Genomic DNA, 23,759 nt, shown 5'->3' on the forward strand with positions numbered 1-23,759 from the left:
GTGCAAACAAAATATCCCCACATCATTATACCACCAGCAGCAACCTTCTGTTGTCCAATTTTGGTGAGTGAATTCTAGCTTCAGTTTCCTTTTCTTAGCTGACAGGAGTGGCACCCAGTTTCTGCTGTTGTGGCTCATCTCCATCAAGGTTTGACCTTGCCATGTTTAGAGATGCTCTTTTGCATACCTTGGTTCTAACAAGTGGTTATTTGAGTTACTGTTGCCTTTTTATCAGCTCAAAGCGGTCTGGCCATCAACAAAGCATTTGCATTGCAGAGAGCTGCCACTCACAGGATGTTTTGTCTTTTTGAATAATTCTCTATAAACCCTAGAGATGGTTTTGCAGACCTGTATTAAAACTATTATTTGGTATATAATACTTCAACACAGCCTGATATCAGACAACTGTCATCAGGTAGTATTCCTTGATTTAATTCATAAGGACACTCAAAGCTACACCCACATAGCCAGTTGAAATTAAGTAACATAGACACATACTCTCTCACAAATGCCTCTGTCAGTAGAGTGTATTGCACTGACTTCAGCACACTGGAGGGTATAAAATTGTGGTTGAGGTTTCATTGAAAGTGACATGGCATTAAAATTTAGTGTGCTCCCACAGTGACCAGTTTTCCAACGGATCTGATGTCAGTTTTTTTCCACTTGTTGGGTATAATTACTGACCATGCAGAGATAAAGCAGCAGAGTGGTTCTTTACTAATTGATGCTAAGCCTGGGGTTTGTACACGGCACATAAAAAGAGGTTAAGTGGCCCTGAAAATGCAGTTGGTGGTAAAAGACAAAATATGGCCTTTATTCCTCTCTCTCTCTCACTCACTCCCCATCTCTTTCTCTCGCTTGTCTGTTGTTGTTATCTCGGTCTGACAAGACGGCTGACACATTTATGTCTGTCTCTTCACACTCCCTCTGTTCCACACCTGAGGTGCAGCAGATTGAGTTGCACTGACCTCCTACAATAAGTCCTCTACACAAACTGTTTTTCTTCCAGCCAAGCAGCAGTACTCCCATCTTCAGTCTCATCTCTCTCACCTCCCTCCCTCTCTGTAGCCTATTTTGTGAACCAGAAAGGGGAGCTTATTGGGTTTCTGTCCTCCACAGACTAGTTTATGTGTGCCTGTCTCCGTCCCAGTGGCCTAGACTCTGGGAGGCTCAGGTTGCCCTGAGCCACCACCATTCAGTCCAAGTCACACATGAGAAAACCAACTGGGGCTCTATTTGAATTTGTTAATTAGCTAAACACCCTTGCTTACATCACTTGTACATTATGGATTATGGCATTTTAAATTATGTGGGTAACCTTGGTTTTTGTTTGAGTCAGGCCAGCTAGGGTACACGTGGACTCACAGACTGTGTGGTCTGTTTATAAGGGGTCACAACCTGTCGCCACATGAGCTCTACTGGCACACCGGACCATTCACCCTGACTGTGGAAGTCCCACTGAGTGTAATTTTCTTTGGAGAGCATCCTGCTGCATTTGGTGTTTGTTCCTCCTCTTATTATTATTATCAAACACTTCCTTTTTTCTAATGTGTTTTTCTTCAAAACTGCCTGCAATTTCTGGTTTAACACCCCCCCCCCTCCTCCCTTTCATCATACATGCATATTCATGAGACAGAGGATCATATAGCCTATTAAATAGACTTTAATTAATATCTCTGAGTCTTCTGAGTAAGATTGCTCATATTGAAAAGACACTGTAATTGTGCAAATAATCAATTACACTTATTTTTTAAATGCTCTGCTCTAAATGATCTTATGCATCAAAATCAGGGCACACACACACCAAAAAAACAGAACAGGCCCCTACTCAGTCTCACTCCAAGATTTGTCTTGGCTGACAGATTTAATTAATATTTCAGGGGGAGGACATTGTAATCCCAACAGAGAAATGACCCCCACACAATAAAGCTGAGATGCCAAAATCATCCCTACACCTTAAACATATAGTTGCTACAAATATTATAGGCACAACAACGATGTCAAAAACTCCTTTTAAGTGCCGCTCTAGCTTTTGTGCAGTGCACAATTCATTTCCGACCCCTGCTTAGTTTTCCTGAAACCGGACGCCGGGGGTGATGAATAAAACATTCTTTGTGTGCTGCTGGATGATCACCGGAGCCCTTTCAGGTGTATAAGTGGTGAAAGGCGACATAATCTTCCCCATAACAAGATCTGGACCGAGATTGAGAGACGCAGAGAACCTGGAAAGCCTCTAAGCAGGAGGACCACAAAACCTTCGGGGACCGCAATGATAAAGCCGCAGGAGCACGGCGAGCTTCTACTGCGCGACTCCCGCCGGTGTTTGGGAAGCCGTGGTACTGGCATCGCAGCAACAGCACCATGGAGAGCACCCGCAGCCTGGCGCAGGTCATCATGGAGATGCGCGACGAAATCAAGAAGCTGGAAGCGGAGAACCGGGAGCTGCGGGGAGACTTTGGTCAGCGTTCACTTGCGGCCATGCCAGGAGAAGCTAGTCCCGTGTCATCAGCAGTTAAGAAGCAGGCTGACAAGGATGATAACCCTTACGTGAACCTGAGGCGAAATGCGTCTGCGCCGGTCCTGGAGGGACAATACAAGGGTAAGAGAGAAGTGGAGTGGGGCATCAGACTGTGTTTAAACTAATGAAATAGTATGATAGGCTATCTCTTAGGGTTCTTTACTATATAACAACTTTAAAACTAGAAACAGGACTCGGTTCGTTCTGATTCAATGGTCATCCTTTTTTAAGGAGATTTGAAGAGATTCCTTATTTACAATAAATGCCAACAGCGTATCTCATGAAAAATCAATGAAAAATTATAACCACGGGCGTAACTTTGTGCTGAACATTATTTAAATAAATAAATCTGGGTAAATTCCCATTAAACATGCAACTATTTTGAAGGTAATAACTGAAATGAGTAAAGAAAATCAACAGCCTATTTATGCAAGATAATTCATAATTTTATTGGGGGGGGGGGGTTATATTGGTTGGGTCTGATTATTACCGGGGATCATAAACCCCCTAACCCCCCTTGAAATTACACCCCTGATTATAGCCTTTTATAATATTCGTCAATTTAATATAACCTTTAAAATTTAATATTTAGAGACACCTCAGAACATGGCATTGCTGTTTCCTGTCTATAGGCATCTCTGCCCTGTAAAATAAATAAAAATCTTTCAGTCCATCATGTTTGTGATGTTTCACAGAGAACACTGTGATGACTGTTCGGAGGTACTCTACAAGTTCCAACCTGTCTGGGGTGACTGTACGGGACGGAAGAATTAACAGGGTCCAGCCAAGCAACTCTGGTTGGGAAAGACTGCAAGAAGAAATCCAACATGGGAAAGGTGTCTTTGGTAACTCAGCGAAGGAAGATGTGGGAAAAGTTACCAACCGGCACTCCCTGCAGGAATATGTTCATAAAAACAGGTAGAGATAAATACTATAAATGCCCCAACTGTAGCTTTAAAGATAAATTCATCTTAAACTTGACCTCACAGAGGCTTTAACTGATGTCTCCATTAATGGCTCGATTCAGTGTACTTTGTTCATTGCTTTGCCTCAAAAGGCTAGTCTTTATATAGAATTTCTTAAACTGCAGCAAAATTATTCCCGTGTTTTCTTTGCACCTTAAGGTCCAAGGTGAAAACTGTCACCTTCCTTCTACCTGTGGATGACATTTACACCAGTCGACCAGCTCTGACCAAACACCAGGAGGATCCTAAACTGTCTGACCTGGATTCCATAACTGAGACGGATTCTTGAGAAAACAACCAGACTTTAAACGAGGCAAAATTCAGACATGAACTGAGCCTCTGGGGCCAGGTGACAGGTTAGCCTCTTCATCTAGGCCAACGTAGACTGGGCTCTTAGTGAGTGAGCCAGCAGACCGATTTTTATCACACCTGACCACACAAACACAAGACTCTGGTTACAGGTGTTGTTTTCATCTGACCATGGTCAACAGTGATGAAGCACAGAGCCCTCCGGAGCGAGGATCAGATATCTGGACGCTTCACCTGACCCGGGGTGTTGCTTGGGAGTGACACACACACCTGCAGGTGACAGCCCTTTTACGGACAGCTGTGGTCGCTGACTCAGACCTCATGAGCGATGTTTTATTCATTATTTATTCATCTTAGTTTCTTTTCACAATGTAAACTGAAGAAGCTGGTCAGTGGACCTGCTGTTCCTGAGCATGTATTTTTTTCTCAAAACCAAGTCACAATCTCTGCTTTCATGTATGAAAGTCTTCTTAAAAGAAACCAGTGTTTGGCTTATTTATATTAAATATAAATGGTATGAAAGTCATGTTTAAAAGAGACTGTTTTATTATTCCATAGATAGATAGATGGATAATCATTTCTCAATAACATTAAAACATGTTGCTTACTGTGCCACTGCCACTGTGCAGGGCAGACACAATTAAAACTTCTAATATAAGATGCATGAGCTACAACCAAAGCATATAATCATTACTTGAACTTCACCTGCAACTTCAACATTTGATCTGCAACATCCAATAAATGACACATCTACAGAGAACCTTGTACAGTGCAGCGAATCACTATAACTGATGAAGTACAGAACATAATCTCTGCAGCAAAGTTGTTTTGTCAGTAGTTGGTGTCAGCTGCAAGGGTTCATGTTCATCATTACACCCACTCTTGCTGATAAACCATTTACAGCCAGTAAACTATTATGCATGGTATTAGCAGCTCAGAGAACTACACAGAACTGGGTTTGGCTATGTTTTCTTTCAATATTAGTTTCCAAAGAATCACTCATCAAGTTTTGCTGCTGCATGTCCACATGGCTATCACTGTCTAATTCCTCTACGTTTTTCTCTGTGTATTCTGTATGGCCAAATTTAGCAGTATCTTGTAACTGGTCCACAGCAACATCCTCTGATTGGTTTTCAGTGTCGAGGCTTCCATAGCTCTCCGAGTCGGAGGGCTTGAGAATTGGGCGGATTTGAATCTCAGACATATTTGATGATGGCCGAGATTCACTTGGACTGTCTTTGTAATTCATTGGGATCAAGAAAGGCTCATCTCTGTGCTTTGTTTCAAAACCTGTAACAGAGGACAAAAAGCCAATCAGAATCAGAATACTTTATTCATTCTAGAGGAATTTATGTGGTCACATTTGCTCCAAGACTGTATCTGTATACAGTTGAAATTGAAGTGCCCCTCTTATCATATTGATTTTGTTATTTTCTCTGTAGTGGATGTGACACTAAGGCTGTGCTTCTATTGCAGTGTGCACTTGTGCTTTAGATGGGGGAATTGTACAGAGAGAAATGTCAAACAACCATCAGTTATAATTTAAGAGACACACAACAAATCACTACATTTCGTCTATAGAAACCTGGCTGGTAGCTTCCCTGGCCGCTCTCCTCTCCATCTGTGGCCTCCAGGTCACAGAGACCCATAATCTGCTGCTTGCTCACTCCGGTGTTCCTTTCCAGAAAGTAAGTGGTCATACTCCCCTTTCCCTTCACCTCTATCTCTCCTCGTTTCTGGATGACAAAGCATTTGTTCTTTAAAGCCCTGAAATATATGAAAGCAAGACTTAGGCATAAAGGCAGTAATCATTCTGATGATAACACAGGTTTCATGGCACATGAAAGTGTGTATGGATGCAGGTTTTCTTGTGCAATATTATGTGTCTCCTCACTGGTATACAGTTGGGCTCAAATGGATCTTGTTGGGGAGGCCGTGACTCTCCATACGAGAGGCGGTGTTGACAGTGTCTCCGAAAAGACAGTAGCGTGGCATCTTCTCCCCAACTACACCTGCCAATACAGGACCACTGTGGAGACCCACACGGATCTACAGAAATATAAAACATCACACAGATGGAGTTACATATGCATATTTGGATTCAAACTCTGACACGGGTGCATTTGGGGGAGTGAAAGAAGACTCCTTCCACTCGAAAGTGTGTTTTTGTCACCGCCACTTACTCAAGCAGAACTACCATAATGGTGTAGCGCAATAATTGAGTAAAATTACTTCCATTTCACAACCATGTACTTAAGAAGTGCTCTATAAACTTCCTTGCACCTGAATGGGTCCTCCAGTTATAGGGTTAATAACCTCCTTGGCAGCTATAATCATGCCCAGAGCAAAGTTGGCTACCCTCTCAGCATGGCTGGAGACAGGTATAGGAACCCCACCTACCACCATATAGGCATCCCCTATGGTCTCAACCTGGTAAAAACAGAAAAATACTCTGTCAGGTTCAGACAGATGACATTATGGAAAAAAAACCCAACCTGTAACCAAAAGCTTTATGGAAATGCATGAATGGTTGTTTTCTTTTCCAGTCAAATGTGCATGCAAAAAAAACAAACAGGTTACACCATTCATATTTACCTTGTAGACATTGTGCACCGTGGTAAGTCGGTCAAATTGCAGGTACATGGAGTTAAGCATATGAACGATTTGAATGGGTTCACACATGGCGCAGATATTGGTAAAGGTCACTACATCACTGAACAATATGGTGCATTCTTTGAATTCTCCTGTGAGACACATACAAACGAAGATGCAAAACAGCCACATCAGATGAGCCCAAACAAACTATCCAGTGTTTATATCTTTTTACTATCTATTAACCTGCTTCTACTTTTTTGCCCTCTTTCAGCTGGTTGGCTACATGCTTAGGCAGCATGGCATACAGCAAGTTCTCTGTCTTTCTCTTCTCTTCCTCAAGGTGCTGGGACAGGATGCGGAGCTCTTCCTTCTTCCTTTCCAGCTGACTGGATAGCTCCATTTCAGCCAGTCGCTGGTGATTGAGTAGGATAAGGTCCCGGGTGACATCATGGGGTGCAATGTCAGAAATGTGCATGTGCATTTCCTCCAGCTCCTGAAGGCTTCTCAGCAAAGGAGAGGCTTGATATAACATGCAGCGCAGAGAAGGCATCCAGATCATCTGACCTGAAGACAAATAACAGAAGATGGAAAAAAATACACACATAAGAAAAAGAAAATATTTCTTTCTTTTTACCTCTGAGCTGAAGCATAGGCCCGTCTTTCCATGCCTCAGGCATCATTTCCCTGCGAGTCTGCATGACAAAGTGGCTGTTGATGAACTTCCTGATGCTGGAGATCGTGAAAGTCACCTCAGGATGCACAATGCTGAAGTACTCATCTAAATGGATGTTCATGATCTGCAGCCCAGGGACAGTCCTTTGGAGATTCACTCCAGCCTGATGCACCACCAGCTGTACCACACACCACCACCATTAGGTTCTCACCGTTAATATTATATGACCTAATTATTTATGACTCTTGAGTTGGTTTCTGCAGAGACTGTTCAACACAAATCTAAACTATGTATATATTTCTATAAATTTTACCTGTTCATCAAAGACTATATGGAAAGGGAAAGCGTGGCAGAAAGTCTGCAGGTCAATTTTGAGCTTCATAGGATACACAGGTTCAAAAGTCTTCAATGGTTTGCCTGTGTAGCAAAATAAATAATGTAAATATTTATTTATACATGCAAATGAAAACAACACTTCCTGTGCAGTTATTCCAGTCTGATAGCAGTCGTTGTGCACAGCTCATTGCTCCAGGGCTTTATGTTAACTGTACCTTTCCCAATGTGAACCAACTCCTTTGACGTCTGCCAGTGACGCCGGGGCATGGTGAAACTGATCTTGGCTTTCTTTACATGATGGGACTGTTTGCATAAACAGAAAGGAGTTAGAATTCCAGTAAAATAAAATTGTTGTTTAATTTACCACTTCTAAAATCTAACCTTTTTGATCCCGACGGTGGCATTAGGTTCATCAGTCAAAGAATGAAGGATCTGGGCCTTTGAGGAAGCGTCAGTTTTACTGCTAACTAGGAAAACCACATGCTCCTTCTTTCCAGTTCTCTCCAGTTCCTCTAGCTGGTTAACAATCTCCATTGTTATCTCACTGTTGAAAAAATCCTTAGCAACAGCTCCAATAATACCTACAAAAGACAACACCTGGTATTTAGATCGAAATATTCCATATTAAGAATGAGAATAATGTAGCTCAAAACTGTTATTTCTAAAGGAAATGTTTAAAAAAAAAACCAGGAACAATGTGACAAAGTCCTCTGCGGTCAGAATAATAATGGAGAAGCATGGTTCCATCAGGGTTCCTTTCCACTCGAAAAGAAGGTGCATTCATCTCCTGCAAGAATCAAACAGGGAATAATAAAATATATCTCCATAAAAAAAGAGGGGGGAAAAAGAGACAGGGAAGAGAGCAAGTACCTTATAGGAGAGCGACAGGTAGCTGTGAAGTGCATCCAAATTCTCTGTGAATTCAGACAGATTTCCTCCTAAAGTCCGCAGCATGTGATGGTAGCCGGAGCGTTTGCAAAACTCAAAGAAATGCTCTCCGAACTGCCTCAAGACTACCTCAGGTTTTACTCCTGAAAGTAAATAAATAAATAAATAAAAACAGGTCTGACTGGAATTTTCAATTTCATATGTTGAAACAAGTTATGAATGTAAAGACACCTAAAAGCTTGCAGGCCTCTGCCACTAAGTGCAAAGTGATTTCATCTTTATAAACTTCATGTGTCAGGAAGGTGTCCTGGACTCCAGTTTCATCCCTGTGTATGATGATGATGATGATTTGGGTAAGACAATATATTTTTTTCCTGATATGTTTTAATAATGTAACAGAAATGTGTTTCTGTTGTAAAAAATCAAACACAGCAGATTTTGAAAAATTCAACTCTCTCAAAGGGAAATCTTTCTTTTACCTGAGCTTGACCCATGCCTCCTCGCCAAACTTTTCCACTACCAGCGATTTCAAACAGGCATTAATAAATCCATACTGTCGGGAATACAACAAACAAGTCAGGCCAGCTGAAAAACAAAGATGATAAAAGATAGCATACCACGAAAATCAGCATACCATGTCTCTGCGCAGTTTGGCTCCGTTTGTCCACCAGCAGCTTTCCCTTTCAGGATATCTTTATCGTCAGATCACTCTCTCACCACACCCGGCTACAAACCCTTCTAGTCCTGGTCTCTTCTCTCATAAAATAACCAACAAGAATATCCAGCCTGTTTAGAGACTTCCCAGTCTCATCTCCACAAAGGAGTTGTCCAGTCCAGCCTGGTGCTAACAAACCCCCCTGGGGTCTGGGTGACATACAGCCTCTTATAAATAACACTTTGATAACAGGGACTCGAAAATCACTGTAACTCATAACTGAGAATGAGTTACAATTGTAGCAGCCAAATTTTTTTTTACCCATTTTAGGAGGATTAAAACATGTTTTCTTATTGTCACATCTAAGTAATTTTGATTAATATATTTGTATATGTGCGCTGATGAACAATTCTTTGTATTTGGACCACTTTAATCAATAACAACTAGAGGGTACTGTTATTTACATCGCTGATAATGCAGGAAATTATAACAGGATTTAATTTGGATTAAAAAAAGGGAACAGAAACAGACATTTAAAGGGTCTTTTAATGCAATGGTATAATGTTTCATACAATTTCGGGAAAAAGTAATCAGGAATGGAGAATTTATTTGATGGATGCTGTGATTTCACTGAAGTAGGACACCAGCATCAAACGCAGGAAGGACAAGGCTTTGGAAGAGGAGGACCTCAAGCACATGAGTGCTTGAGGTTTGAGGAAATTTTCAGTATCCAGCCCTCACCCCCCAAAAATCTCAACAACCAAAACCATGTACTGGACCAATACTGCACAAACAAAAACATAAAGACTTGATTTTAAAAGAAACGTGTCTTCACTAAGATCCAGGTTACTCCTGATTGTAAAAATGATAAATCACCTCACATTTGGGTCATTTCTAGAAATGATCATGGACTTTAAAACTGCATAGAAAATATAAAAGTGTAACTTTTACATACACAAATTGCAGGATTTAAAACAGATGTAGAGAGACTTCAATGGTCTCTACTGGCATAAAAACAGATAAGAGGAAAATATTGGGGGTAAAATGCTTCATGAACCAAGACACTGTCTCTTAAAATAGTACTTGTAAATATTAAATCAAGTACCATTTAAAGCCCAGTTTTTCTTTAAAATATTCTCAACATATTGTCAGACAGTAATATGAGAAATTATTAAGAAAAAACAACAAAGCTTTTAAACAAGTCAGTTAGTGTTGATCATCAGTGACACCTTAAATCTGACTCACACCACAGTTTTTTCAAATATTCTAGTAAAAACATATGAAGGAATTTCAGGTCATATGCTCTTGAACCTGCTCATCAAAACACAGGCTGATTCTTCGTCTTCATCTAGTGTTTTTCAGCCAGTGTCTGTTTTGAAGTTGAAGTAATTGCTGAGGGTAGGTAAATAGCACCAACAACAGTGACCTAAAGTGCGGGCAAGTGTCAGGTCCGTAATGAGGTCTGCAGAGCCTTCATGTCCCTCAGGAGCCTCAGATTCATCTTGCTTCTGTCTCCTGGTTTAGCTTTGACTGCTCCCGCAGAGCAACCTCTGGTGGACACTGTGGTAGACACCCTCACCTCATTCCCATTGCTCTGCCTGCAATTGGCTTCTTTTTTTAACTTTTTTATCTGGCAGAGAGACAGGAAAAGATAAGAGACACAAGCTTTAACAAATTATAATAATAATAAAAAATAAATAACAAGAAAGAAAACTAGTGACTGCATATGTGAAAACACACCTGCGACTTGTGCTTGTACAGCTTACTGATCTGCTCTCCTTTCCTCTCCATTTTCAACAACAGCCTCTCCTGCACTCTCCGAAGTTCCTTTCTTTCCTGTTCAAACACACAATCCTCCACCTGCCTCATTAACTCATCATGCTCCCTGCAACACACACGCAGAAACACAATGAAAAACAAATAAACAAAGTACTTTTGATAATCTTCGTCCGTGACTTGCTCCACGTCGAGATCAAATGAAATACTGCTCACAAGCTCATGAGTCGCAGCTCCTCCTGCAGGGCTTGCAGCAGCTCCGATAATTCCTCCCCGCTACCCGAAGAAGAAGAAGAGGAACTGTCTGAATGCTGGTGGCCGTCTGTGCCTGAGCCATTTGTGTTGCGTGAGAGGACGCGGCTGTTGCAGAGGTGGGGCTGGTGTTGCTTCAGGAGAGACAAAACTGACTGGACGTTGGCTCTGACCGAGTGGCTGCAGCCAACTGACTAAACGTCAGAGAGAAAGAGAGCGAGCCAGCGTAAGTGCAGCGTTAAATATGGCAGACCATTTTATTCCATCACACTGGCATTTCTTTTTATACCGTTCCAGCAACAAAGGGTACATCTCTGAGGCTCAGTCTATAATGTGGCTCTGTGTAGGAATACTGCTGCGATGATTTCTGGAAAGGAAATGGAAATAAAAGTAGGGAACATGGAATTTGGATTGATGTTTTTATCTGGTTTCCCTGACGAACATGTTTAACCTTTTTAATAAAATCTACACTTGTGAGCAAAACTGTCTCTTCTACCATCTACTTATAAAGAAGGAAGAGACCTTCTTAGCGGTCTCAAACAGAAGTAAAACCATGAGCTGAGCATGTGAAGGTTTTCACCTTTGTATTGGACTTCTCTTTGGACTCTTTGGACTTCTTGGTGGATCGGCACGGTGACACAGACTGCAGCAGGATCCTACTGGCCTCCAACCCCGTCTGTAGCTGATCAATGGAAAGAAGAAAGTATGTAAAGTGAGTAACAGAGAGTGCAAGGATGAAAATTATATTTCATGTCTCATTACTTGGTTGGCCTTGTCTTGGATGAGCTTTCTCTGGTACTCCTCTTCCTGCAGTTTCATCTCCAACTCAAGGATCTTCATCTGAAGACAAAACACACCCATCATACAATGAATATATCAAAACACAAACTTTTACTTGTTACCACTTTTAAGTCCAGTAAAAATAGAAAATACTGACAAATAAAGGACAAACCTGAAAAAAAATTCTTAGCTTCTTAATGTGCAGATTAAGGTTTAATCTGGGTTCATGACAACATACAGGATTTTAAATTCTGAGCTCCCCTTAAGAACCAGTATTCTTTTTGTCTTGTTCTGGTCTGTTTAAAGACTTCATGTAAACATTTATCTGTTTTCTTTAATATGAGCTGTGGGAAATTCAATTGAAAATTACACTAAAACTGATGTTCAGTAATCTTAGAAAAGACTTCGGAACCGTTCCCTTTTCTTTTAATGTAAACATGTTTATGCAGATTATGGAAACATTCACATTTGATGATGTACTGACTTATAAAGCAGGTGACGAACAGCTTGAGATGCTTCAGAGTCTAGTATTTAACTTTAAAGTCCTATTTCTGACATGAAAAAACAACCTATTTTAGTGATTAAATGTTTTGTGAACCACTTCTTCATCTATATTTAAGTAAGTAGTACAGTGAAATAACCAACAAATTATGCACTGCTTCACTGCAATTTTCTCATTTTGCAAAGCTAACTGTGGGCCAAAATCAGACCCTTTAGTGGGACATTTACAGCCCCCAGGACAGCAGTTTGATACTCATACTTTTGATTTATCTTGGGCGGTTATTTTAAAGTTTTTCTTTTTACTCAAACCATGCTTGAAGAAAAACAAGCTGTGGGTAATCTGGACAAGCCTGCTGCTATTGCCATGGATTTTATGATGTTTAATGGCAATATTCTCTTCGTTATGACAGAAGAGCACGGGCTGTTCAGTAGATAATTTCAGTGTACCTGATGCTACGTCAACACGTCTGTATATTTACCTCGGAAATGTTCTGTGTACGTGTCAGTCTGAAATACTCCTGCTCAAGTCTCTCCAGCTTGTCCAACTGAGCATACTGTGATGCTGTGTCAGACTGCCACTCAGCTGATCTGGCTTTCTGCAGGATGGCCTGAAAGGAAGATAACAATTAATATGGATCTACTGACTCAAATTTCAAGTTTTTAAATGAATACAGCGGTCCCTCGCTATAACGCGGTTCATCTTTCACGGCCTCGCTGTTTCGATTTTTTTTTGTGTGCAATTTTGCATGCTTTTTTTTGGGTTTGTTTTGTTTTTTACAGTGCATTGTGTTCTGCGTCCTGATTTGCTGTAGACCATTGTCAATCAATCTCGTGCTGTGTCTCCTGTACAGTGCAGAATGGGTTCAGCTTGTCAAATTTACATAAATCTACTATCGCTAGCCGTGTGACTCTGAGGTGCTGTATGCTTGTAAGTTTTCTCCCCAACAAACACAACAATGTCGACGAAACGTTTTGCACCGTCAAAGGCAACCGCGGGTGCCTTTGATTTCATTCTATAATACTGGACTTATTTTTCTACGAAGGTTTGAACTTTGAGTGTTTAAACAAGAGAGAAAAGTGTGAAAATGGTCATGCCTGTCTGAGAAAAGTGTATGAAGTGTGTAGTGAGGGGGTTTACAGCCTTAAAACATCTATAATAATAGTAAAAAAATTAAGTTGAGTACTTCGCGGATTTCACCTATCGCGAGTTATTTTTAGAGCGCAACTACCGCGATAAATGAGGGGCCACTGTATATTTTAAATGAAAAGCTACAGGCTATGACACTTAACCTGCTGTTTGAGCAGGTTGGTTCTCTCTGCTCTGGCATTGCGCAGCATCCTCCTCATGTGATCCAGCTGTCGCTCCAGCTTCAAACAGCGAGACTCTGCGGCAGCAAGGTGGTTGATCAGCACTAGAAACAGAGAGAAGATACGCAGAAGATATGTAGGTAACAAAAAAAGATTATGTCTTGAAACAATACAATAATAAAAGTATATGAAAGCGTAATTAAATTATTGTCACCATATATATATATATATATATATATCCACATACTCACCTTGGTTGCAGTTGGACTGAGCACTTCTTTGTCTTTCTGGGTCTTTTCGATCATTTAAGAGTCTCGGTGTAATATCTTCATTCTGCAGAAGTATTTGTGAAGCATCTTTTCCCAGTGCATGCAGACTCCGCTCTGCATGTCCTTTTTCCATCTCCAACCTCCTGATCTTTTCTTGGAGGTTCCTCAAGGCAGATAAGATCACTACACAGACACACAAATATAAGTTAGCTACAGGATTGGTCTGCATATGGTGACATATCTGGTTATGGGCATCGTGTAACAAGATATTTTTGGGGTCTAAAAGGAAAAAGACGCTAACATGACAGGAGCTAAGAAAGGATGATGTGGAAGAATGAATAGATGTTGGTGAAGCTGAGACATTCAAGTAGTGCAGCATCATGTTGCATGTGTAACCATGGAGCTCTGAAACACTACAATGCCTGAATTGAAACTTTGCACAGGTAACAAAAGAGATGCACAAGTTAATTGTACCAGTACTGTTGGTCTCAGGGAAGGCTTTGATGGGTGATGATGGAACATATGATTGATGAGTGCCTGTTTGGGGTCTGTGATGCACAAGTCTTTTGATAAAAGGTCGGTGAGCTGGGTAGTCTTTGTAAGATGGCAGAGACAGACTGTCAGGCACCGGTCCACAGGTTGGTGTGGGTGGATAAGGTTCCTGCAGGGAAACAGGACTAAATGTTATTTAGTTATCTACGTTATCCATATTAGACTTTAGATATCTGCTGGCATCTACATTTGTTACAGTGAGCGAATAGAACAGGGCCAAAAAACAACAAATGGAGTACAGAAAGTGAAATGACGGTGAAATAAAAACTATATTCATTCCGTCCAGTTCACGTCAAACACAGCATAACTTCAGCCCACTATTAGGTTTGCAACATCGTTTAGTTTGAGTTGTAGCAACTGCTGCTAGGCAGCTTCCTGTGCAGTCTAGCTAACTCAAGATAAACGGTGGCGACCTGCTTTTATTTTTTCTTTCAATTGAAATTCACCCAAATCTGGTAATACTACCGTTTCCCGCGTAGCATCAGCTGCGAGTGTTTTTGGCAGAGTCTCCATTGAAATGCAACCATTCCAGCCTGTCTCGCATGTGTTAAAGAAATGAAAATGACGCAGTGCTAGCTGAGAGTAGAACTACAGCACATCGCTTTTTTAATTACGACTGACAGACTACTAGCTAAGCACAGTTTGTACAGCCGCTTGTGCTAATATGGGCTGTGCAAAAGAAAACACCACTTTGGCAAGCGACACAGTCTATGGTTTCTGAAGGGTACGAATGGTTTTTATCACATTGTGACTCGTTAGATACTAAGGACATATAAGAGACGTGGACCGGAGTGCCAATATCAATAAAACAAGCGCACACGGTAAGCTTACCGGAAATGTAGTTTCTCCACAGCGGAGATTCCGCTTTGAAGAATCGAGATGTTTAGGAATGAAACTACAATAACTCTCAGACACCCTTGAGGGGTGGAGTAAGGGTTTGCAAGAGTTGCCGGGAATTTTATGGCAACTTGGGTAGTTGAGAGACTTTAGAGAAGGTAAGTGGGATGGTCGTGTTATTTTTCCAAACTGTGTCGTTACCTGGGCCGTATAGCCATCTTAACTGTAGGCTACATCCAACAAATATACGAACACATGATAGGTTTGTAGTAGTTATGCTATTAATACATTCAACCCACCGCTTTTCAACACAAGCAAAAGCTAACTTGCTGTCTTTCCAATAACGTGTTAGTGTTAGCTGTAGCTACCATCTTACTAACATAATAATAAGTTAGGTCGGCGGTTCATCATGCGTAGTGTGTCGTTAGCATGTTTCAGGGACATAGGAACTCTTAAAAAAGTGCTTTTTGTGATTCTGAACTTCTTACAAATATCCAGTTATTTTCATTGCTATTGTTTGTGATTCATTTTCTTAAGTTAAGTTTCTTAATATCTTAAGTTTCCTTAAGAAATTTTTTAAAATAAATATTAATTGTTTATATTCTTTGTATTTTTTGCAGAAAAGCCTTATTGCTGAGCCCCTGCCAGCTGTAAACATATCATCATGTCTTCAGAGAATACCTCGTATGGTCTTATAAGTCCTTCTTTTTGAATGTGCTCTTGAATGTAATGTTTATATCCATGTAATATATACACATATGTTTCCATTTTCTAGAGATGATGAGGATACTTTCAAGATCCTGATTGCTACAGATATTCACCTTGGTTACCTTGAGAAGGATGCCATTCGTGGAAATGACACATACAACACACTAAATGAAATCCTGCAATGTGCCAAGCAAAATGAGGTGCATGCTTGTTGTAACTGGACCTGAATGGACCATTACCTCCGCATGTCTCAAGTACCCATTTCTTTCCTTTTTGCCTGTTTCTTTGCTAACAGGTAGATTTCATCCTCCTTGGTGGCGATTTATTCCATGACAACAAACCGTCACGCCAGTGCCTTCACAAGTGCATCACTATGCTGCGAAAATACTGCATGGGAGACTCACCTGTACGCTTCGAAATCCTCAGTGACCAGAAAGTCAACTTCAACACAACACAGTCAGTTTCACTTGGTGTCATCCTATAGAGGTTTTGCACGTAATGTCACGTGCAGGTCGCTTAAGAACTGTTTGCCATATTGGACATGATAAGTGGTAGCGATCACATCCAACACACTTAACATACAAATTATCACTGATATTAATGAGAAATGAGCTATGCTGACTCATTGACGATGTAAGAGATAATGCACAGAAATGTGTCAGTATCATTATAATATAAATACAATAAAAATCAGGTAAATACCTGAGCAATGACTGTAGTCCACTTGATCCAGTGATTACAATTCCAGGCAGAGTCCAGTAACTGGGGTTTGTTATCCATCTTGACACATAATGTGGATAATTATTGAAACTTTTATATGCCTTCATATCTTGTCCAATACAATTTAAAAAACATAATGATCTAAATCATGTGGCCTGCAGTCGAGGAGAATGCCATGGTTACACATCACAGCATCAGTAAATTAACATCCTTCTTCAGCCCTTCCCTTCCCAATTTCTCCCCATAATGAGCAAGATGCTTGTCATGAAAGTGTATTACTTTCTCTGAGAGAGTATATACACTGATTTCTTAACTCTTTTACTCATCTAAGGAATGTTTTGTAGGTTTTTCACTGTATTTCAGTCCAAAAAACAAGTTAATGTCACGTGGTAAGCGGTCTGCTAAACTTCTATAACCCACTGTTTTATTTGTTATGTGTAAATGTTATGTGTGCGTTGATGTTTTGTAGGTTCCCCTGGGTTAATTATCAGGATGAAAACCTGAACATCTCTATTCCCGTGTTCAGCATTCATGGAAACCATGATGACCCAACTGGAGTGAGTTGCTTTTAGTAACAAAGGAAGTGATTAATTCAGATACAACACCCATTGTCAGGGTTCCTTTGACCCAGTGTTTTCAGTTCTGGACCTTTTGTCATTGTTTGTTTTCATATGTGTGTTTCTGTTTTGTTGTGTTAGTCATCTGTCTATGTGCATTCTGTTAAGTTCTACTTCCTCTTTGTCATTAATCAGATTTCAGCTGTGTTCTCACCTGTTTCCACTCATCATCGTTATCCAGTGTATTTAAGCCCTCAGTTTCCCTCAGTTCTTTGTCTTGTTGTCGTCAACTCATTGTGTGTGTGTTTACAGTCTAGTTCAGTAGTTCAGTTCAACCTTTCATGTTCAGTTCCTGTCTGTGTAATAAATCTGTGAGTCCTGCAGTTGGGCCCCCTCTCTGTTCATTCCACACACCTGACTGTGACACCCATGCACTAATATCCAAGTATGTGGATTTCTGTATGTTTTCTCCAAGGCTGAAGGCTTGTGTGCATTGGATCTGCTTAGTGCTTCTGGTTTTGTCAATCATTTTGGCCACTCCCACTCTGTGGAGAAGATAGAGATCAGTCCCATTTTAATGCAGAAAGGCATCACCAAGCTTGCCTTATATGGTCTTGGTAAGTTCATGTTTCCAGATGGATCAGTAGTGTCCAATCCTAAAATAATCTTGTTGTTTCACTAAGATTTGTCAATCAATCAATGATTGATTTTAATTTTGCATTAATGTGTCTGAAGGTTCTATCCCAGATGAGCGCCTGTACAGGATGTTTGTCAACAAACAGGTATCCATGCTTCGCCCAAAAGAAGACCAAGATGGCTGGTTTAACCTCTTCACCATCCATCAGAACAGGTAACTACATCATTTAAAAGAATTTGAGATGCAGCTGTGTCAAACTATGGAGTGCTGAAAGTGTCAAACAGTATTAAATAAATACATAAATAAATACTTCATCATGTAATCAGTTAAACATGTCATTAATTGAATAATTAAAATTTGAAATACATAATAAATAATTTACAAAGTAAATAATTAAGTAAATAATTATGCTACTGGTGATTTAATTTGTATTCTGGGAGACCTGGGTACTCCAAATCCACGCAGCCAACTATTGACAGTGACACTGCATCAATCCATAATCCATAATCTGGGATTGGGCCATCTTGATTTGCTGTGCAGGGTAACCAAGCAGATGTGTGGGTCTGTTGACGAATTGTTGTGATATTTTAAATGACTTCATGATCCAATGTAGCACAGGAACCATGAAATAAAAATAAATAAATAGTGAAATAGTAAGACGTGTTTTTATGTTTTTAATGAATTAATGAATTAATGACACATTTAAGTAATTATTTTCTTTTTAATTTATTTATTAATTTGATGAATTTATTTCCTATCTTAGTTAACTAGTGATACAGTTAAATAATTAATTATGTGTAATTAATTAATTGTTATAATTATTTAATTCATTAATTAAATAAATACACAATGGTGTATTCATTTATTTCATTTACTAAACAAGTCTATCTCCAAGTGTTCCTCAGTAAAAATACAGGGTATTATGTATATGAGAGTGAAGTTGTGACATGAAAAAAATCTTGTATTAGTATAACGTGTTCATAAATAAGCTTATGTTAATTAATTTAATAATATCTTTTTACAGCAGCACCTAGCTATTTACGTAAAAAACAACTTTTTCCTGTTTTTGTATTTTGCCAAGGAGTAAACATGGTCCCACAAACTACATTCCTGAGCAGTTCCTGGATGATTTCCTTGACCTGGTGGTGTGGGGTCATGAACATGAGTGTTTGATTAAACCCACCCTAAATGAACAACAGCTCTTCTATGTGTCACAGCCTGGAAGCTCTGTAGCTACATCACTTTCTCCTGGAGAAGCCACCAAGAAGTATGAATGCACACACATTAAATGAATCACAATCTCCACATTCTGGATGTATTTTAATGTTTGTTGTGTTGTTTATTTGTATCTAGGAAAATTGGACTGTTGAGGGTGAAAGGTCGTAAAATGAAATTGCAAGAGATCCCCCTGAAGACTGTGCGTCAGTTCTTCATTGAGGATGTGGTGCTGGCTGATCATCAAGACTGTTTTACACCAGATACCCCTCATGTAACAAAGAAGATAGAGGACTTTTGTTTTGCAAAGGTCACAGAGATGCTGCACGAAGCAGAAAGGGAAAGACTTGGATGTCCGCTTACCCCTGAGAAACCTCTTATTCGCCTGAGAGTAAGATGGACACACTATGTGCATACATCCTAATGCTGCTGCTTAATTTAAATCTAAATATGAAATTCTCTCCGCAGGTGGACTACAGTGGAGGTTTTGAGGCATTCAATACCTCACGGTTCAGCCAGAAGTTTGTGGATCGTGTGGCCAACCCGAAAGACATAATTCACTTTGTCAGACGACGTGAGCAGAAGGAAATCAAAGGTTTGGCCGCTGCTGTGAATCTCTACACCATTAACTCAACACTGAGTAAATCGCATGATGTCGTGTAACATGCATTTATTATGTGTTTGTATCCTAAACGTAGAATAGTATGCTATTTGAAATGTTTTGTCACTGACCTATTTATGTAACTTTGCTTCAGAGAGCAAACTGACCGTTCAACCCTCTGATTTAATTCATTTTACTTTTTAGATGAGAACAGTATTGACTATGGGAAGCTGTTCAAACCTACTGCTGTCGAAGGGTTGAGAGTGGAGGACCTTGTCAAGCAGTACTTTGAGGCAGCAGAGCAGGTGTGCTCATCTTAAAACCGGCATGTTTAGTGTATGAAATCTCTTGTTTTCATCTGGCATTTGATCTTTGTATTCTTTCTGTATGTCTAGAAGGTACAGCTGTCCCTGCTGACCGAGCAAGGCATGGGTAAGGCCATTCAGGAGTTTGTTGACAAAGATGAGAAGGAAGCCATTGAGGAGCTTATCACTTACCAGTTGCGGAAGACACAGCTCCATCTTCAGTCTAGAGGAGTAACCACAGAACAGGATATAGATGCAGAGGTAAAAGAACGTGGCATGTAGTGGAAGTGGAGTAATTATTGTGGTTATATTATATATTTTTCATGTTTTTATATTTTCAGGTTCGGCTGTTCAGAGATTCCAAAAAGAACACAGCCGAGGAGGAGAAAGACATCCAAGAAGTAAGTAATGAATTCACTGAAGCCTGAAATTCATTTCTGTGTTTGGTTAATTGTCTCTTTCTTTCTCAGGCTATGAACAGAGCCAAGGCTCACCGGTTGGAGCGTGGTGATGGTGACTTCGCAGATCAGGATGTTTTGGATGTTACTATGGACTCTGATGAAGGCTCAGTTCCAGTTGCTGCACCTACACGAGGCAGAGGGCGAGGAAGCAGAGGCCGTGGTGGCCGAGGGAGGGGCAGAGGTGAGAGCGATAAAGAGATGCAGTAAAGGTGTATTTAGGAATCTCGATATGCAACAGTGCAGTGACTAAGTACAAGTTCCCATAATTGTGTGGCACTTGTAGGTTGACTTGCTTTCACTCTTCTGTCCAGTTCATCCCAAACCAGCTCGATGAAGTTTAAGTCTGGAGACTTTGCTGGCCACTCCATGTTTTCAAGCTTACCATCTTGTTCTTTTTTCCTGAGGTAGCATAGCTTGGACTTGTGTTTTGGTCATTATCTTGCTGTAGGATGAAGCCCTGATCAGCTAGGCACATACCAGAGGGTATATTATGGTGCTGCAGAATGCTGTGGTAGCTGTTTTGGTTCAGGGTGCCTCTTGCTCTGTACAAGTCACCGACCCTGTATCCAGCAAAACAGCCCCAGACCATCACACTTCTTCCTCCATGTTTGACAGTTGATCCCAACTCATCCTGTCAAACCTGCAGCTCAAAGTCTTCTCTTCACAGTGTACCTGAGACTTGTTTACTACGACCACTATTAAGCTACGCTTGAACCTTTTGTCCTGTGAGCCACCTATCACGCAAGCTGTTAACTCTCAGAAACTTGTCCTCTGATTCAGTTGTGGCTTTGGGTCTTCCAGAGCTCTTCCTGTCAGAGTTTGCCCCAATTTCCAAGTAGCTTTTGATGGTGAAGGAAACTGGACTCACTGACACTTTAGCCTTTCTTTGCAATTTCTTTGTAGGAAGGACCTACATTTTTAAGTGTTATGATGGTCTGTCTCTTTTCCATTGTTACTTGACTTTTTCAGCATTTGTGTAGCAACACACTAGTTTCTGCAGTACAGTACTGTTCAACTGATGCTCACAAGGGTATGGTACCACAGTGTGTTCCAACACTGCTTTATACAGGCAGAGGAGGTTGTAAGTAAGTAATCTAGAAAAGTTGGAACACCTGTAGGAATAAGTAGCACCAGCTTTCAAGGCTTGATTTACCTCCATTGCTGCAGAACAATTTTAAATTGTTAACCCATTTTGTGTTCCCTGAAAAAGGGCATTTTGTATAATTCTAAAATGTACATTGATGATAACATGATGTCCTGATGGTATGAAATTCCATTATTTTTTGGGCTGTTCAGGTGCAACTGCCTCTGAACCAAAGCCAGCTGGTCGGGGTCGGTCCCAAAGGTCCTCAACAACATCCCAAAGCAGGAGCATTTTGCAGGGTAGGGGAATGTAAACTTCTGTTAGTGTGACTGTATATCACAGATGTTGCAATTGTATATCCACAAAGAGAACCACAGAAAATTCACAGAAATCTGTCCCACCTCCACTGTACGTTTCCTCCCTCGCTCTTCAGCATTTCAGGCATCCTCCCAAAAGCCTTCTCGAACTGGAGCCACCAAATCTTATGCAGATGAAGTGAGTTAATGATAAACGATAACACTCATAAACTCACACACCTCTATTTTTATGTGAAGCATACCATCCACTAACCTTTAATTTCATATTTATCCATCTTTAGGTGATCATTGATGACTCAGATGAGGATATACCTGTAACAAAAGCTGCCCGACCCCCTCCAAAGTATGTTTGTTTAAACCTAGACTGTAGAAGTGTTATATAGTGTTATATTTTGGCTTTTCTTAAAATCTTTGTTCTTTCCTACACCAGACCGTCGTCCTCATCATCATCATCATCGTCCTTCTCTAAATACGGCTCTCAGAGCCAGAGCCAGTCGAGAGGAGTTGCGTTTGAGGACAGCGATGATGATGAGGTAAAACAAGGAGGCAAATTCATATATAGGATGTGTCGTGTAAAGTGGGATTAACATTAAGTCATATAATTTTAGCTGCAATAAAAATGCATCTGAATTCATGACATCACACATATATTTATCCAACATTGTTACATCTTTTAGTTTTCTCTGACTCGGGCTTTAATCCTTGTTTCTTCATCTCTCTTTTTTTGATACAGGATGATCCATTCAAAGCCCCGACCAGAAGATAACCATAAGTCCATCATCATTTTTCCAAAGTTGCAAGTTAGCTGCTCCGGTATTATTCTGAATGATTTCAAGGTCCATAAGCATTCAATTTTCTCATTACTCATTCTTAATGTTAACATTTTCAAATCAGTCTGTTTTCTGGTGAAAGGTTAGATTGAAGGGTACATGTGGGCAAGGTGGAGGTTTTGTCCTGGGTTTGCACAGTAAGACTGTGCCTGTCAGTTGGTGGTGGACTGCATCTGTACATCAACAGTAACCACTAATGGGGTTTATCTCTGGCTTTTGTAGTACTTTTGTAGTTCTTGAAAAATAAATGTTGCTTTTGATATGTAATCCAGTGTTTTATTTTTGCAATATAACTCAAAGTCACACATACACTTACTGGACCCTTTATTAAGTCCTCCTAACTAGTACAAGGTCAATAATCACTTTTGCCTTACTTCTTCGTGACATAGATTCAAAAAGGATGTGGGAAACATTTCTCAGAGACTTGGGTCCATATTGACATGATAGCATCAGACAGTTGCTGCAGATTTATCAGCTAGACATCCATGACGAGTCTCTTAATTCCATTCCAACCCAGAGTTGTTCTATTGTATTGAGATCTGGTCACTGTGGAGGGCATTTGAGTACAGTGAACACATTTTCATGTTTAAGAAACCAGCTTGAGCTTTGGTGCATGGAATGTTACCTTGTTGGAAACAGCCATGAGAAGATGGGAATTCTGTAATCATAAAGTATAACAAGAAACTGTTTTCGACACCTTTACACCAGCAGCAGCAGCTTGAACCATTGCTACAAGGCAGGATGGCTGACCCAACCATCCAAATTCTTTAGACTCTTCTGCTGCTGTAGCTCATTTGCTTCAAGGTTTGATGTTGTGAATTTAGAGTTGCTCTTCTGCATTTCTTGTGTTTATATGAGTTACTGTTGCCTTTCTATCAGCTTGACGCAATCTAGCCATATTCCTCGAATTCTAAATAAAAACAATGTTAGAGGTCAGGTATTAACGGAGTGAAGTCCCTGTACTTTGTTGACCATAAGGGGGCAGTATAAAGTAATATCTTGATTGGGATTTGCCCAAGATGCAAAAGAACAAAGTAGATGTTTTATATTTCTTTAATCTCCAGTCATGCTGAACAAATTATTTATCTGCTGGCAAAGTGGACTATAATC

At 40.3% G+C, this 23,759-nt stretch overlaps 3 protein-coding genes across 7 annotated transcripts; 1 reads left to right on the forward strand and 2 right to left on the reverse strand.

The window, feature by feature from the left end:
• Positions 1 to 4,340: 4,340 nt before the first annotated feature.
• Positions 4,341 to 9,169, reverse strand: gucy1b2 (guanylate cyclase 1, soluble, beta 2). The gene is made up of 15 exons (XM_019345053.2): positions 8,919 to 9,169; positions 8,764 to 8,837; positions 8,516 to 8,610; positions 8,267 to 8,427; positions 8,084 to 8,183; positions 7,778 to 7,977; positions 7,612 to 7,699; positions 7,374 to 7,477; positions 7,022 to 7,238; positions 6,631 to 6,951; positions 6,388 to 6,536; positions 6,076 to 6,222; positions 5,687 to 5,841; positions 5,378 to 5,559; positions 4,341 to 5,082 (listed from the first exon to the last, which is right to left on the reverse strand). Exons 1-15 carry the CDS (start codon positions 8,919 to 8,921, stop codon positions 4,727 to 4,729), a joined length of 2,352 nt encoding a protein of 783 aa, XP_019200598.2. The 5' UTR covers positions 8,922 to 9,169; the 3' UTR covers positions 4,341 to 4,726.
• A 298-nt stretch (positions 9,170 to 9,467) lies between these two features.
• Positions 9,468 to 14,985, reverse strand: cep57 (centrosomal protein 57). 2 transcript variants are annotated; one of them, XM_005455786.3, is made up of 11 exons: positions 14,843 to 14,985; positions 14,300 to 14,486; positions 13,808 to 14,008; positions 13,539 to 13,660; positions 12,728 to 12,856; positions 11,730 to 11,807; positions 11,548 to 11,649; positions 11,257 to 11,334; positions 10,932 to 11,161; positions 10,680 to 10,824; positions 9,468 to 10,569 (listed from the first exon to the last, which is right to left on the reverse strand). In XM_005455786.3, exons 1-11 carry the CDS (start codon positions 14,888 to 14,890, stop codon positions 10,384 to 10,386), a joined length of 1,506 nt encoding a protein of 501 aa, XP_005455843.1. In that variant the 5' UTR covers positions 14,891 to 14,985; the 3' UTR covers positions 9,468 to 10,383. The 2 variants fall into 2 exon arrangements, with proteins under 2 accessions (XP_005455843.1, XP_019200599.1); XM_019345054.2 differs by having other exon boundaries at positions 14,824 to 14,844.
• An 81-nt stretch (positions 14,986 to 15,066) lies between these two features.
• Positions 15,067 to 22,916, forward strand: mre11a (MRE11 homolog A, double strand break repair nuclease). 4 transcript variants are annotated; one of them, XM_025898187.1, is made up of 19 exons: positions 15,067 to 15,198; positions 15,835 to 15,898; positions 15,990 to 16,122; positions 16,218 to 16,378; positions 17,112 to 17,199; positions 17,675 to 17,816; positions 17,935 to 18,049; positions 18,918 to 19,103; positions 19,190 to 19,442; positions 19,520 to 19,646; positions 19,857 to 19,957; positions 20,048 to 20,218; positions 20,299 to 20,358; positions 20,428 to 20,599; positions 21,715 to 21,801; positions 21,936 to 21,997; positions 22,101 to 22,162; positions 22,250 to 22,352; positions 22,553 to 22,916. In XM_025898187.1, the coding sequence occupies exons 2-19, from the start codon at positions 15,879 to 15,881 to the stop codon at positions 22,583 to 22,585; spliced, it is 2,076 nt and encodes a 691-aa protein (XP_025753972.1). In that variant the 5' UTR covers positions 15,067 to 15,198; positions 15,835 to 15,878; the 3' UTR covers positions 22,586 to 22,916. The 4 variants fall into 4 exon arrangements, with proteins under 4 accessions (XP_025753972.1, XP_003450897.1, XP_005455844.1 ...); XM_003450849.5 differs by lacking the exon at positions 15,067 to 15,198 and adding an exon at positions 15,230 to 15,372; XM_005455787.4 differs by lacking the exon at positions 15,067 to 15,198 and adding an exon at positions 15,377 to 15,476.
• Positions 22,917 to 23,759: the final 843 nt, after the last annotated feature.

This window comes from Oreochromis niloticus, linkage group LG14, assembly GCF_001858045.2.
Source record: "Oreochromis niloticus isolate F11D_XX linkage group LG14, O_niloticus_UMD_NMBU, whole genome shotgun sequence".
Classification (NCBI taxonomy): Eukaryota; Metazoa; Chordata; class Actinopteri; order Cichliformes; family Cichlidae; genus Oreochromis; species Oreochromis niloticus.

Bases quoted from the DNA above. Each gene is read 5' to 3' on its own strand.
- gucy1b2 (XM_019345053.2), bottom strand. The intron at 8,428-8,515 runs GTGTCTTTACAT...ATTTACTTTCAG, and splicing joins AGAGGCCTGCAAGCTTTTAG to GAGTAAAACCTGAGGTAGTC. The intron at 5,842-6,075 runs GTGCAAGGAAGT...ATATTTCTGTAG, and splicing joins TAACTGGAGGACCCATTCAG to ATCCGTGTGGGTCTCCACAG.
- cep57 (XM_005455786.3), bottom strand. From the start codon at position 14,890: ATGGAGACTCTGCCAAAAACACTCGCAGCTGATGCTACGCGGGAAACG. The intron at 14,009-14,299 runs GTACAATTAACT...GTGTCTGTGTAG, and splicing joins CCCTGAGACCAACAGTACTG to TGATCTTATCTGCCTTGAGG. The intron at 11,335-11,547 runs GTGAAAACCTTC...TTTCCTTTCCAG, and splicing joins AAGAGAAGTCCAATACAAAG to AAATCATCGCAGCAGTATTC.
- mre11a (XM_025898187.1), top strand. From the start codon at position 15,879: ATGTCTTCAGAGAATACCTC. The intron at 19,443-19,519 runs GTAAGATGGACA...TTCTCTCCGCAG, and splicing joins AACCTCTTATTCGCCTGAGA to GTGGACTACAGTGGAGGTTT. The intron at 19,647-19,856 runs GTTTGGCCGCTG...TTTACTTTTTAG, and splicing joins TGAGCAGAAGGAAATCAAAG to ATGAGAACAGTATTGACTAT.